Source organism: Micromys minutus (genome assembly GCF_963924665.1).
Source record: "Micromys minutus genome assembly, chromosome: 18".
Classification (NCBI taxonomy): Eukaryota; Metazoa; Chordata; class Mammalia; order Rodentia; family Muridae; genus Micromys; species Micromys minutus.
The window spans coordinates 31,712,883-31,725,574 of record NC_137953.1 but is presented as its reverse complement, the minus strand read 5'-3'; the positions used below and the strand labels follow the sequence as shown (position 1 = coordinate 31,725,574).

The 12,692-nt window shown below is 44.3% G+C and overlaps 1 protein-coding gene across 1 annotated transcript in view; it reads left to right on the top strand.

Moving 5' to 3' along the window:
- Window positions 1-4,037: 4,037 nt before the first annotated feature.
- Window positions 4,038-12,692, top strand: part of FAM221A (family with sequence similarity 221 member A) — a gene marked incomplete at its 5' end in the record, with an annotated part of 20,887 nt that continues 12,232 nt past the window's right edge. Inside the window, 4 exons of the mRNA XM_080932377.1 lie at window positions 4,038-4,102; window positions 7,460-7,633; window positions 10,493-10,683; window positions 12,521-12,690. Coding sequence (XP_080788503.1) covers window positions 4,038-4,102; window positions 7,460-7,633; window positions 10,493-10,683; window positions 12,521-12,690 — 600 coding nt within the window. The remainder of the gene's footprint in view (window positions 4,103-7,459; window positions 7,634-10,492; window positions 10,684-12,520; window positions 12,691-12,692) is intronic.

Genomic DNA, 12,692 nt, shown 5'->3' with positions numbered 1-12,692 from the left:
GATCAATGGGATAAAACAGAGATCCCAGAAACAAGGCAATTAAGAGCTACCTGCTTTTGGACAAGGATGTAAAAATATAGACATTAGAGAAAAGTCAGTCTCTCCAGCAAATAGTGTTTAGGAAGCTGGATGTCTACATGCAAAAGAATGAAACTGAATCCTTATTTTTCACCCTACATAAAACAATTTCAAACGGATTCTCAAAGAGCCTCAAAATCAATATCTCAAAGTCTGAAATGCATAGATGAGAAGTCAGGGAGTACATTCAAAATGCAGGACTCTGATTGCCCAGGGAGGCCAAATATTAATAAAATTAAGAGCAAGAATAGAGGACATTGTCAATAAAATTAAGAGAATGCATATATATTGGGGAAAGTTTTTTTTCAAACTATACATTCAACAGAGGATTAATATATAGAGTATACAAAGAACTCAATAAACTAAACATCAAGAGAACACACAACCAAATCAAAAGACTAGAGAGAGTTCTCAAGAAATACAGATGGCCAATAGCTACTGTGACACGTGCTCCACCTTCTTAGCCGCCAGGAAAATGAAAATTAAAACAGCTTTGAGATTTCACTCCACCCATTCAGAACAGCTATTCACCAAGAAAACCAAATTTAAGTACTGGCAAGGACATGGGGAGAGAGGAAGCCTTCTCCACTGTTGGTGAGAGTGTAGCCTGATGCATGAATAATGGATGATAGTGTGGAGGTTTCTCAAAAAGCTGAAACTAGAAACTGTATGCCCCAGCTCTACCATTTCTGGGCAAATATCCTAAGTATTCCATATCTTATTTACTTACTTGCACACCCATATTTACTGTGTTTTTATTCAAAGTAACTAGGAAATAGGATCAGAGTAGATGCCCACCAACTGCTGCATGGATAATGAAAACGTGGTTTGTATACACAGTGGGATCTTATTCAGCTGGAAAGAAAAAATGAAACGTGCAGGTAAATGAACAGTAAAATGTACTAAGTGAGGGGACCCAGGCCCAGAAAGACCAATGCCACATGTTCTTTCTCAATGTGGATCTGAGTTTCAAACTTTATATTTATGTACCTAAAATGGAGTGTTTGTAGAGGTCAGTAAGCTGGAAAGGTCCCATAAGAGGGGAGGGAAAGAGGCCTCAGTGTGGGGAGGGAATAGTAGAACACATACGATTTGACAGAGAGGGTGATACTGGGAGTTAAAGGTTCCGGTAGGGATGAGGTCAGGGGCAGGGGAGAGTTAGTGGAAACTACTGATGTATGAAAAAGCTTGATGGAGACCCAACACTTTGTATGCCAATTAAAAACAATTTAAAAAGGGTTTTGAACGAAGGACTAGTAACAATAGCAACTTAAAGAAGTTTAACACGAAGAACATCCCCAGTCCCAGCACGTGGGAAGCAGAGGGAGGAGGAGTCCACGTGTGAGAACAGACTCGACTGCACTGAGTTCTAAATCAGCAGAGATCATAGTCAGTGAGACCTCTCAAAACAGTACAGTGAGTTCTAAATCAGCAGAGATCACAAAGTCAGTGAGACCTCTCAAAACAGTACAGTGAGTTCTAAATCAGCAGAGATCATAGTCAGTGAGACCTCTCAAAACAGTACAGTGAGTTCTAAATCAGCAGAGATCACAAAGTCAGTGAGACCTCTCAAATCTCCACCATCCTGTCCAGGCTGGGGACAGGGCTCAGGTGGCAGAGCCCTGAAGTGGAGACACACTGTTGGGAAACAGTCACATCTGACCTGCTGCATTTGAACAGCTGTGAACCGTGAATCTGTAAAAAATCCAATTATCTGTTAAGCAAGAAGAAGATTAACAAAGGATGCTAAATCTGGTACATAGAGACCTTCAATGTTTGAGGATTCTTTTCTCCAGAGTAGGGTGGATTTCTTACCCCCTTTCAGCTTGCCAGAACAGCTTACAGCTAAATATTAATGGATGATAATTCCATTTTAATATAAAATGCATGTAGAATCTTTTTAAATGTTGAAGTAGACTTAGCCTGAAGCCTAAGTTTGGTATAGTTTGGTGGTACAGAGCTTACCCAGCAACTCAAAGGCTCTGTGTTCCAAGCCGGATGGCAAGAACTTAGGCTGAATTGTTTCTGCTTATTCTTCCTTAATTTGTTATTTATTTACTTTTGGAGAACATTTTTCTTGTTACCTGTATTAAGCACAGATACTGATGTAAAAAATAAAGTTTTTAGGGGCTCTGAGACTTTTCCAAAACACCCCATTCTTGAGAAAGTAGGCAAAGACAGAATTTACTGGTTGACAGCCACAAGGTCTCATAGAAAAGTCCAAATATGCATCATCATCAGCCTAAACCCCTCGAAGTTTTTGAAAACGTAAAAATAAAGTTTTAATAGACAGGTCAGGCTATGCTGACTAAGCTGAGTTAAGACAAAACAAGAATGACTGCTTTAGAAAAAAGGACCCTCTACTCCCCCTCCCCCGTGATAAATTCTGAGAAAAACCACCAGGAGTCAACCTGACCCTGCCTGACCACCCAGTTCCTTCTCCAGTTCCTCCCCCATTGAGGATTTTCCAAGCTGGTCCCTTCCCCAAGGCCAAGTGCAGGTCTCTGAGGAAATGACTAAGCCAAGAACAGCCCCTTGAGCGGGGCTGGCCAATGCCTGACCCTTTGTCCTAAGATCCACCAATGAGAGTAAGCCGGCTACCCTGCTGCTGAAGTCTGTCCGCTGTAAAGAATAAAAGATGTGTGCTTTTTGAGTTCCGGGTTGACTCTCCCTGCGAGGATGAGCAACCCCATACGTCTGGAATAAACCTCTTGTTATTACAGCGGTCTGTCGTCTAATTGTGTTCTGTGGGTCGCACTCCTGAGCTAAGACTCCTCGGGGTCTTACAACAGTCCCCAGGACTGCTCGGCTTATATTTTATTATTTTTCAGTGGCGTTGACACTTGAACCCAGGGTCTCAGCACGCTAAACTCATGCTGTCTTCCTGAGCTTCTATGGTCAGTTCTCAGCTCTAACCCTGGTACTGAAAACATGGACGTTGACACTCCTCCCCACACCTCAGAGATGTCCTGACCGATTCAAAGTGTGTACCTGTAAATGGGTGCGTACCTGTGTAAGCAAGCTCTGAGGCTAGGGGCGCCAAGAGGTGGGTGCTGGGAGTCTTCCTCTATCACGCTCCTTCTAGTTCTTTCAAGTAGTCTCTCCCTGAACCAAGGGTTGGAATTTTCTTGTCCAGGCTGGAAAGCCAGCCAGCCTCATTGATTTTTCTGACTCTATTTACCTTGAAACTGGGGTATTAAAAGTCTGAGATGCCTGGTGTGCTATGTGGGTGCTGGGATCTGGACTCTGGTACTTATGATTGCACAACAAGTGCTTTCAGCTACCACTCCAAGTGGCCAATTTATTTCAAGATTAAATGGAAAGAAGTATACAAAGCAAGCCCTGTTTTGTATCCTGGCATTGCACTTGTCTCTCTAAAGAGACTCTGGAAATGAAGCAGTGACAAGCAAGATGTTTGAAGTAGGCAAACAGTGTCTGTTTTGCGGCCTTGGGCTATGCAGGAGAAGCCAGTTTGTAGGGCTCAGGTAGAGTTAGGATGGCGATGCTCAAGCTAAGTTAGGCTCCAAGTCCCGAAGAGGATCGCCAGGTAGATTGTGAGTTAGGCAAGCAAACACAAGGGTTGGTGGAGAGGTTTGGTCTGGAGCAGCAGAGGGGCAGGGCAAAGTGGGGCTTGGCTAGGGGGCACGGCACAAGGGAGGAGCTGGCGCTAGGGGGAGAGGTAAGGTTCGCATGGGGTGAGGGCGGAGCTAAGTAGGGCAGAGCCCAGGGGAGAGGGCGAGGTTGATTGGGAAGGAGCTACGGGACTAAGGGCGGAACTAAGTGGGTGAAACTGGGGCGGGGCCCAGAACGAGGGCGGAGCCAAGGGGCGGAGCCAAGGGGCGGGGCCCGGCAGTTTCTGGCGGCAAGGCTCGTGCTCGCGCAGGTCAGGCGGATCCTGCCTGGCAGCTGCAGGGCCGACTCAGAGCTCGAGGCCAGGGCTCCTTTCGCTTCCCGCGGCCATGGAGCGGCTGACGTTGCCTCCCGGCGGCGCGGAGGCGGTAGACGAGTACCTGGAGTACCGGAGGTGAGGCCTTAACTCTGCTCGGCAGGGCGGGCTCCGGGTCACCGCGGGGTCTCTCGTCAGCGGAGCACGGTGGGACGAACTGGGACCCGGCAGGAGAACGCACTAGCGCTCCGGGAGTCCGTTCCTTGGCTGTTCAGGAGGCCTGGATTAATTCCACATTTCATCTTCTCTAATTAAATTTGCTGACACACAGTTCTACTCTATAATGAATCTCTTCTGAGACCACTTGAGAGGCTCCCTTGCCAAAAGGGATGATTAACTACTTTTATAATGGATCCTTTTTTGGATTTCTCCTAGTGACAATTGAAGAATTACATATTGGGCCTATAAAAGTTAGTAGACGTCAGTTTGTAAATTAGTTCAGTGATGGATAGGGCGTGAACTGCCGAATGCACTCCCAAACCCAGGGCGATTGTTTTAGGACTTAGTTTCCGAGACTTCTCTCCGGAAGCAGGGGACACAGCTGCTTGCTCCTTTGGCTTGAGGATGCGCAAAGGCTTACACATCTGCCTCCAAGTTCCCATCGTCTAGGAAGGGTTTCTTTTTGACAGTTGGGAAACTGGGAGCATAGGGGTTACAGATCACTTGGAGGGTGTGTGTGCACAGAGGAAAGGCCAGATGTATAGAGCTTCTTCCCCCAAGTCATTCGGGGGTTGTTTAGGCCGTTGGGTTTCCCAGCATACTGCCCCACTAGTGTAGTTTTTGGGTAATGTTTAGAATTTTCTGAAGATTCTGAACAGGAAATGTGAGATGGAACAGCTTGATCGGTCTGTCTTAGGTTTCTGTTGCTCTATTCAAACTCTATGATCAAAAGCAACTTGAGGTAGCTTGTAGTCCATGATCCAGAGAGGTCAGGTCAGGGGCTAATGTAGTGCCCCTGGAGGGCGCTGCTCATTGCTTTGCTGCTCAAGGCTTGCTCAGCCTGCTTGGTAGACACTGCCCAGGAGTGGCACGGCTCACAGTAAGCTGGACCCTCCCACTTCAGTCAGAGGTCCAACCACAGGCTTGTCCACAGTGAGCTGGGCCCTCCCACATCAATCAGGTCCAACCACAGGCTTGCCCACAGTGAGCTGGGCCCTCCCACATCAATCAGGTCCAACCACAGGCTTGCCCACAGTGAGCTGGGCCCGCCCACATCAATCAGGTCCAACCACAGGCTTGCCCACAGGCCTGTCTAGTGTCTTGGGGGGTGGGGGATGGGGGTCATTTTCTCAGTTAGATTTTCTATTTCTATATGACTCTAGCTTGTGCCAAGTTGACATAAAACTAGCCAGCGCAGTCTTCTTGGCAGGTTCACCACATACTTACTCCCTTACCCAAAGTATGGCTGGCTTCCTTAGTTTTGCTTTCTGGCTTTTTCTTGGACTTTCACATGTCTCTTGTCCAGAAAATCGTAGGGATAGGCTCATGGCAAATTATTTTTGCAAGCATAAATATTATGGAACATGTCCCTTTAAGAGATTATTGAGTCCTTTACAGACAACAAGATTTAAGAAACATGAGGACTCGGGCTTCTGGATATAAAAGGGATATATGGGGAAGGTTTCCCAAAATGATCCCTATCAGAAACAAACTTACCTATTGTCCCGGGCCAGGCCTGTAATTTCAGCCTTGAGGAAATATTTAGGAGGGTAGTGAGTTCACGATCAGTCTAAACCACATGGTGAGAACCTGCTAAAAAACTAAGTACTAGGCTGTAGCTCAGAGGCAGAGCCATTGCCTGGCAAGTGGGAGGCCCTGGGTTCTGCAAACAAACACAGAAAAAATGCTGAACAAAACGTGTTTCCACTTTTCTTTAATTTTTGACGTGCCTTTGATGCGAGGCGTCTGGGAAGGAGTTTACAGTCTTTCTCCTCATAGTGTCAAAAGATGGGGTGCCTGGGGCTTACTAGAAAAGCGGGATGTCAGACTTACACGGACTCAGTAACTCAGTTCAGCCAGTGAACAATATGCCCCGGAGACAGTGGACGTACAATGAAGCTTGAGTTGTTTTGGGTTGGAATTTAGATGCTAACACTTTCTAACTTAAAAGATTTGCATCTATCCTACACTCTTCCTGTATCTGCTGGTGTTCTTCAGATAGCTATAATGAAACTTTATCTCAGAATACGTGCATTTAAGAAAACTATTGTACTTAAGGGAAGGAGAGAACAAGGAAGGGCAAGCATTACTGGGAGAGGAAGGACTGGATGCAGTGATGGGCACAAGTAGCAAAAGAGACTAGAAAGTTCCGTGTGCATTCCAGCCACTACATCTGGTTTAGGCTCTAGCTTTCAATGAGAAGAATGAATGCATGTTTTAGAATGAAAGAAGAAATTGAGATTAGTATGTGACAATTCTCTACTGGCAATCCTTAGTAAGTATATGGTTACTTTTCTGTAGCTGTGATAAAAACACCATAGTCAAAAGGAATTTAAGGATTTATTTTTGGATTGGGGTTCCAGATGGGTAGAGTCTGTTCCAGCTGGGGTGGTGTGGCCTGGCCTGGCCTGCTGGGTGGCAGGAGTCGGAAACTGGCTGATATATATTGTGTGCACACAGAGCAGGAAGTGGAGAAGCTATAGTCTCTCAAAGCTGGCCTTTAGAAATGGACTTCCTCCAGCAAGGCTGTACCTCCTAAAGGTTCCATAAACCTCACCAAACAGTGCCACCAAACGCGGACAAAATGTTCAGATACAAGAACCTATGAGGGACATTTCTCAGTCAAACCACCACAAACAGTAAAGTCATATTTTAAAACTGTAACCTACAATCCTTTATGTAGGAAGAGTGTGGAGAGAAGGTTTCTTTCCTCAGACATTTCTGGGTCCATGGCTGAAGAATCCAAATTAAAAGGAAGATTGACTAGGAGAGGCTCACAGACTCTAGCTTTATGTGGCATTGGAGTGAAGAAAAATACACTTACACGAAATCCTGTTCCCTGGTGCTTAGGTTGGTTTAAAGGTTGGCAGACAGAGCAATAGGACAGAGCAGCAACAGTATGTCTCAATGGCAGCGGACAAGGGAACTTAGGGAGGCCTGCTTGTCTAGATTCCTCTCTGTGCTTGTCTGTCTTCAGACATAAGTGTGTTCATTCTTTCCAGGTATAGATGGAGGTCCCTGGATCGAGGGTAGGACCTGCTTCAGGGAAGGGTGTTTGGGATCGTGGGAATTGTGTTCCTGCTTTGGCTGTTGGCTGAAGACATTGTTCAAACAAACTGAACTCCAACAGAAGCGAACATTTTATTGTTACTGTTTGTAGTTTGGCTGTGTATTTGTGTTGAAAGTCAAAGTCACTTTATAATTAAATATACAAAAATAATTTAAATCTCGGTCTGGAAAACACTCAAGGATTAAAAGCAATACTTGTTGTTGTAGAATTGTTGGTGAGGATGATGGAGGGAAACTTTTCACTCCTGAGGAATACGAAGAATACAAGAAAAAAGTTTTACCCATGCGTTTACAGAACAGATTGTTCGTGAGTTGGCGGTCACCAACAGGAATGGATTGCAAACTTGTTGGCCCAGAGACACTGTGTTTTTGTACACATAGGTAAGATACTGCATCATTTTCTTTTAAAAACTTGTGTATATGTGTGTGTCTCTGGGTGGGTGTGTTCAGATGACTGCAGAAACCTCAGGCATCAGATCTGCCTGGAGCTGGATTTACAAATAGCTGTGAGCCACCTAAGAGAGGCACAGGGACGGAGACTCTGCAAGAACAGTGTGTGCACTTAACTGCTGAGCCATCTCTCCAACCCACTTTATCGTATTTTCTGATGGCCAGAAAATTAAAACTGTGGCAAAAATGTGTCTTCCTCTGATAAATAACAGTGCGACACTTAAGAAACATTTGATGTTGTCATTTCCACAGTGCACAAGCACTATGTTGGGGATAATAAACGTTCACACCCTGTTAAACTTATCACAGAGTCTGTCACCATGAGCAACTCTTGTGTTGCCATTGGTAACAGAGGACCATGTTTTTCCAGGGGTCTTGCTGTTTAAGGAAAGTAGCATCTGCTGGTCCTATTATTAGACAGGTAGACACTTGGTGGCCACACTGATCTATGTTGGCCAGGCTACTCATCCACAGTAGACCCACTTTTCCTCAGAGTTACGAATCACCCTTTACATCCTTGGGAAGTACTGGATTGGTGTTTTTCAGCTGTCTGTTTGTTCATGTCTTGGAGAGCGGGTCCTGGTATTTATCTCAGGCTGGCCTGGAATGTGGGTGTAACCCCATCTAGACTCACATGCATGATTCTCTGGTCTATCAGGTGCTTTAATCAGAGGCATCTACCCCCATACCTGGCCCCATACCTTGAACAAACTCTTTTGACTTCAAGTTGTTGTGTTCAAAAACATTACCTAGAAAAGAGGCCCGAGGGGCCAGTCACCCTGTGTGTTTGTATTGCTGTGCCTGTGCGTTTCTTCCAGTTTTCCTACCTCACAGTTGTAAACACCAAAATGACCAAATTGCTTTGCAGAAAGTACAAGGCAAAAGAACCACTGAGCATTGTACCTATTTCTAGGGACTCGGTTTAACTTTTCAGCCTAAGGAATCCATTGAAGGGGAACCGCCCAGTTTCAACAGCGACTTCTGAGGCTGTTTCTGAGAGACTCTTTGTCTAGTTGCTGTTTACAGAGTTGCAGTTTGCCAGAAGTTGTTAGGCAGTTGCTAGGATGAGTAATGTGTGTAGATCGCCTCTCAACTTACCTAGAAACCCTGACTAAAAACAGGGAGGAGCGGAGGGTGATGGCTCCCTGCTCACATCTGTCAAAACCGGAGGGGTTGGGCAAACTTGTGGTAGTCTCATAATCTGTGCTGGTGGACAATTAGTGTCAGTTTCTGTGTGGAATTTGTGAAGCCTGGAAACGATCCTCAAGATTCAACCCAACTACAGTGAAGACATCACTCAATGAAATTCCTACCCAACGTGTGTCTTTCTGTGTATAAAAATGGTGAGCATACAGAATGGTAGTTGGGACTTTTCACGTTACCTGTGCAATGGTCTCCTTGCCTTGTTCACTCTGCTGCACATTCTGTGCATGTGTAAAGTATAGCGCTGTCTTCTCACAATGGACTCACAGAAAACTGTGTGTGCACATGGCCATTTGTAATTGCAAAGCAGGTTTCATAATTGCTCTGTGTTCCGCTAGTCCAGGGGTGTTCACGGGAGCATGCTGGGCAAAAAGACAGGTCACACAAATAGGGATTCCAATTCCTGTCTTTCCCTTGGCTTTAACTGATTCCACTTCTAAATAGCTTATATATAGTATTAGAATTCTATGAAGGTTTTATCTAAAGAGAGGGCTTCATTGCTAAAAAAATGCGAAGACAACTCTCTGGTAATAGACTTATCCATTCTGCTAGTGCATTTACTATTGCTAACACCACTTTACATCAAACCCTAATCTATATGTAGAATTATTTTTTATGAGTGTGTTTTCCAAAGTGAACTCTAGGATTAAAGAATGGAAGTTTAAGAGTTTCCTGAAATAAGTAAATTACATTAAAATTATATTAAACTCATTTCAGTTTTATATACCCAAGCATAAATATAAATTTAAACGATGCACTTAAATGAAGGCCGTTCTTTGTAAAAATCTTGCATTCATTTATCTGTTCATTCATTATTTACTTACTTACGTGTGTGTGCATGCATGGAGGTCAGGGGCCCAGGGAATCAAACTTAGGACATTAGGTTTGGCAGCAAATGCCTTTATCCAGAGACATCTCACAGGCCTGCCAGGAGGCAGTGTGGATGTGCACAGGACAACTTAAGGGAGTGGTTTACTCTTTCTGCTATGTAGGTTTTAGGTATCAAAATAAGGTCATCAGGTTTGGCGCAAACCCACTGACTTGCCACTTCCCTCACACCGTAACATGTTGACAGGGTCTTGCTGAATAGTCCAGGCTGGCCTCAAACTGATACTCCTGCCTCTACTTTCTGAATGCTGAGACCTTGTGTGTACCACTACACCCCCTTTAGAGAAGCCTGTTGTAAAGACCTGCTTTGTGTGGCTGGCTATATTTTAGTACTGAAACAAACATGAAGCCTGAGGTTTGATTTCCAGCACAGTCCCCATAAAAGGAACATTTTCTTCCACCGAGGATATGCATCCAGACTAAAGAACTACAACGACAAGGATTTTTAAAGGATTTGTATTTCTTTATACAGTTGTGAAACTTTTTAAATAACCCAAAATTAAAATCTGCAAAAGTGAAGGCGGCTGACCAAAGCTGATAGAAATGCCCACGTGGGGGCTTACTTTTACCATAAAATTTACCATATTTATCAATATAAATAACAAGAGCAGAATCAAAATAATCATGTATGCATCCAATAGACACCAATTTGTAATGTTTGACAACATCCAAATGTGTTTGTGTTTCTATTCTTTAAAGGTATAAACAGCACAAAACTGACTTTGAGACGATTCCACAGCAGCGTCCCATTGACCTGCCTTGCCGAGTGAGCGGTTGCCCGTGCAAGGCTTACCACTACGTCCCTCTGAACGGTGCGCAGCCTATTCGCTGCAGGTGCAAACACTTTGCTGATCAGCACAGCGCTGCCCTTGGCTTCACATGCAATGCCTGTAAGTTCCATTCTCACACGAACTTGCAGGGTGTTCAGAGTTCTTTATTAAATACTTAATGGGTTTTACGATAGTTTATTTAGTTACAAAGTCAATATTTAGCTACAAAGCAAGATTCAGTGGGTGAATACTTGGTTCTTGGAATGTTTAAAGTTCAGTGTCGCTGAATTTAAATAATTTAAGTAATAGGCATAGATTTTAAGGAATTACTAGACATGAACTGATTATTATTTTTCATTTTTGGGTTTTGGAGACAGGGTTCCTTTGTGAACTTGGCTGTCCTGGCACTCACTCTGTAAGCCAGGCTGGCCTCGATCTCACAGAGACCCACCTGCCCCACTTCCTGAGCTGTCCAGCTCAAGACTTGTTTCTGTTGGTTTTAAATTTTATTTTAATTTAATTTTATGCCTATGGGTGTTTTGTCTACGTTTATGTCTGTGTACCACATGTGTACTTGGTACATGTGGAGGCCAGAAGAGGGTATCAGTTACCCTGGAACTGGAGTTATAGACAGTTGTGAGCTGCCATGTGGGTGCTGGGTTCTCTATAGAAGTGCTCTTACCCATGGACCTGTCTCTCCAGCGCCGATAAAAAGTTTAAATAATGGCCTGCGTGACTGCTCAGCAGTGAGGAACAATTATTATTCTTATAGAGGACCTGGGTTTACTTCTACCTACATACCTACATAACACCTTGCAACCATTCATAGGACAGACATTGCGCACATTCATACACACAAAAATAAACAAATCTATTAAAATAATAAAAATGTTTTAAATGAGAGTTTCACTAATCTGGTTCCTTTTTTGCTATGGTGGTTGATGTTGGGTGGGCATTGATCCCAAGATCTCATGAATGCTAGGCAAGCCCACTGAGCTGTCCTCCCAGTCCTGAATGAATTCTTTACAGACTTTTTTTTTTTTTTTTTTTTTTTTTTTAAAGGATTTTATAAGTTAAAAAAAATGTTCAACAACCTGACAAACATTTCAGATTTTCTGACCGTGGGTGCTCAGATAGTAAATTCTACATGTAGCTGTTCCCAATCCATGAACAGGTTTGAAGCATTTCTTACTGCAAGCAGTCTGGAGAAACGGTTTACTGACTGTAGCAGAGTAACTGCGTTCATCCGACAAGCATGGAGTTAGTTGTATGAAAGGCAGGGACTTTGGTTCTCAGCTACAGGTATAAGTGGTGTGAGCAGGTAAAGATTTTACATTATATATTCTGGTCTATTTCAATATGGCTGCTTAAAAAAATAATCACATCTATGCATGCCCGCGTGTCTGTGTGCATGACCCTGGTCCTGGCAAAGGCCAGAAGAGGGCATCTGATCCCCTGAAACTGGAGTTACAGATAGTTGTGAGCCACCATAGGGGTGTTGAGAACTGAGCTCAGGTCTTCTGCAAGAACAGTACGTGCTTTCAACCTACTGAGCCATCTCCTCAGCCTTTAGTTAGTTAGTTAGTTAGTTTATTTATTCTTTTAGAGTCAGGGTTTTGCTCTGTATACAAGCCTGGCCTGAGAGCTATGATCCTCCTGTCTCAGCCTCCAGAGTTCTCGGCTTACAGTAGTTCACTGCAGTGCTCAGCTTTTACATAGCTTCTGAAGAGAGGGTCTGCGTTTTCTGTCACTCCGATGTTTAATGCATATCTTTTGGGCCCAGTTGGTCATTGAACCTTTTACCCCCTTCAGTGTTCCCTCCTTAACTGTTTGAGCATCTGTAAGACAGCAGTGGCTGGAGATGAGAGACCCTTAGCTGTCTCTGGAGAAGACCAGTGTCCCAGGGTGGGCAGCCCAGTGCTTGTTCTTACATTTTGTGCTTTGTGTCTTAATTCAGGCTCCAAGTGTTCAGGCTTCCACAGCTGCTTCACTTGTGCCTGTGGCCAGCCGGCTTATGCCCACGACACGGTGGTGGAGACAAGGCAAGAAAGGCTGGCTCAGGGAAAACCAGTAGGACAGGATGTTCCTTATGTGGCAATGGGAGGTTTAACTGGTTTCAGCTCACTGGC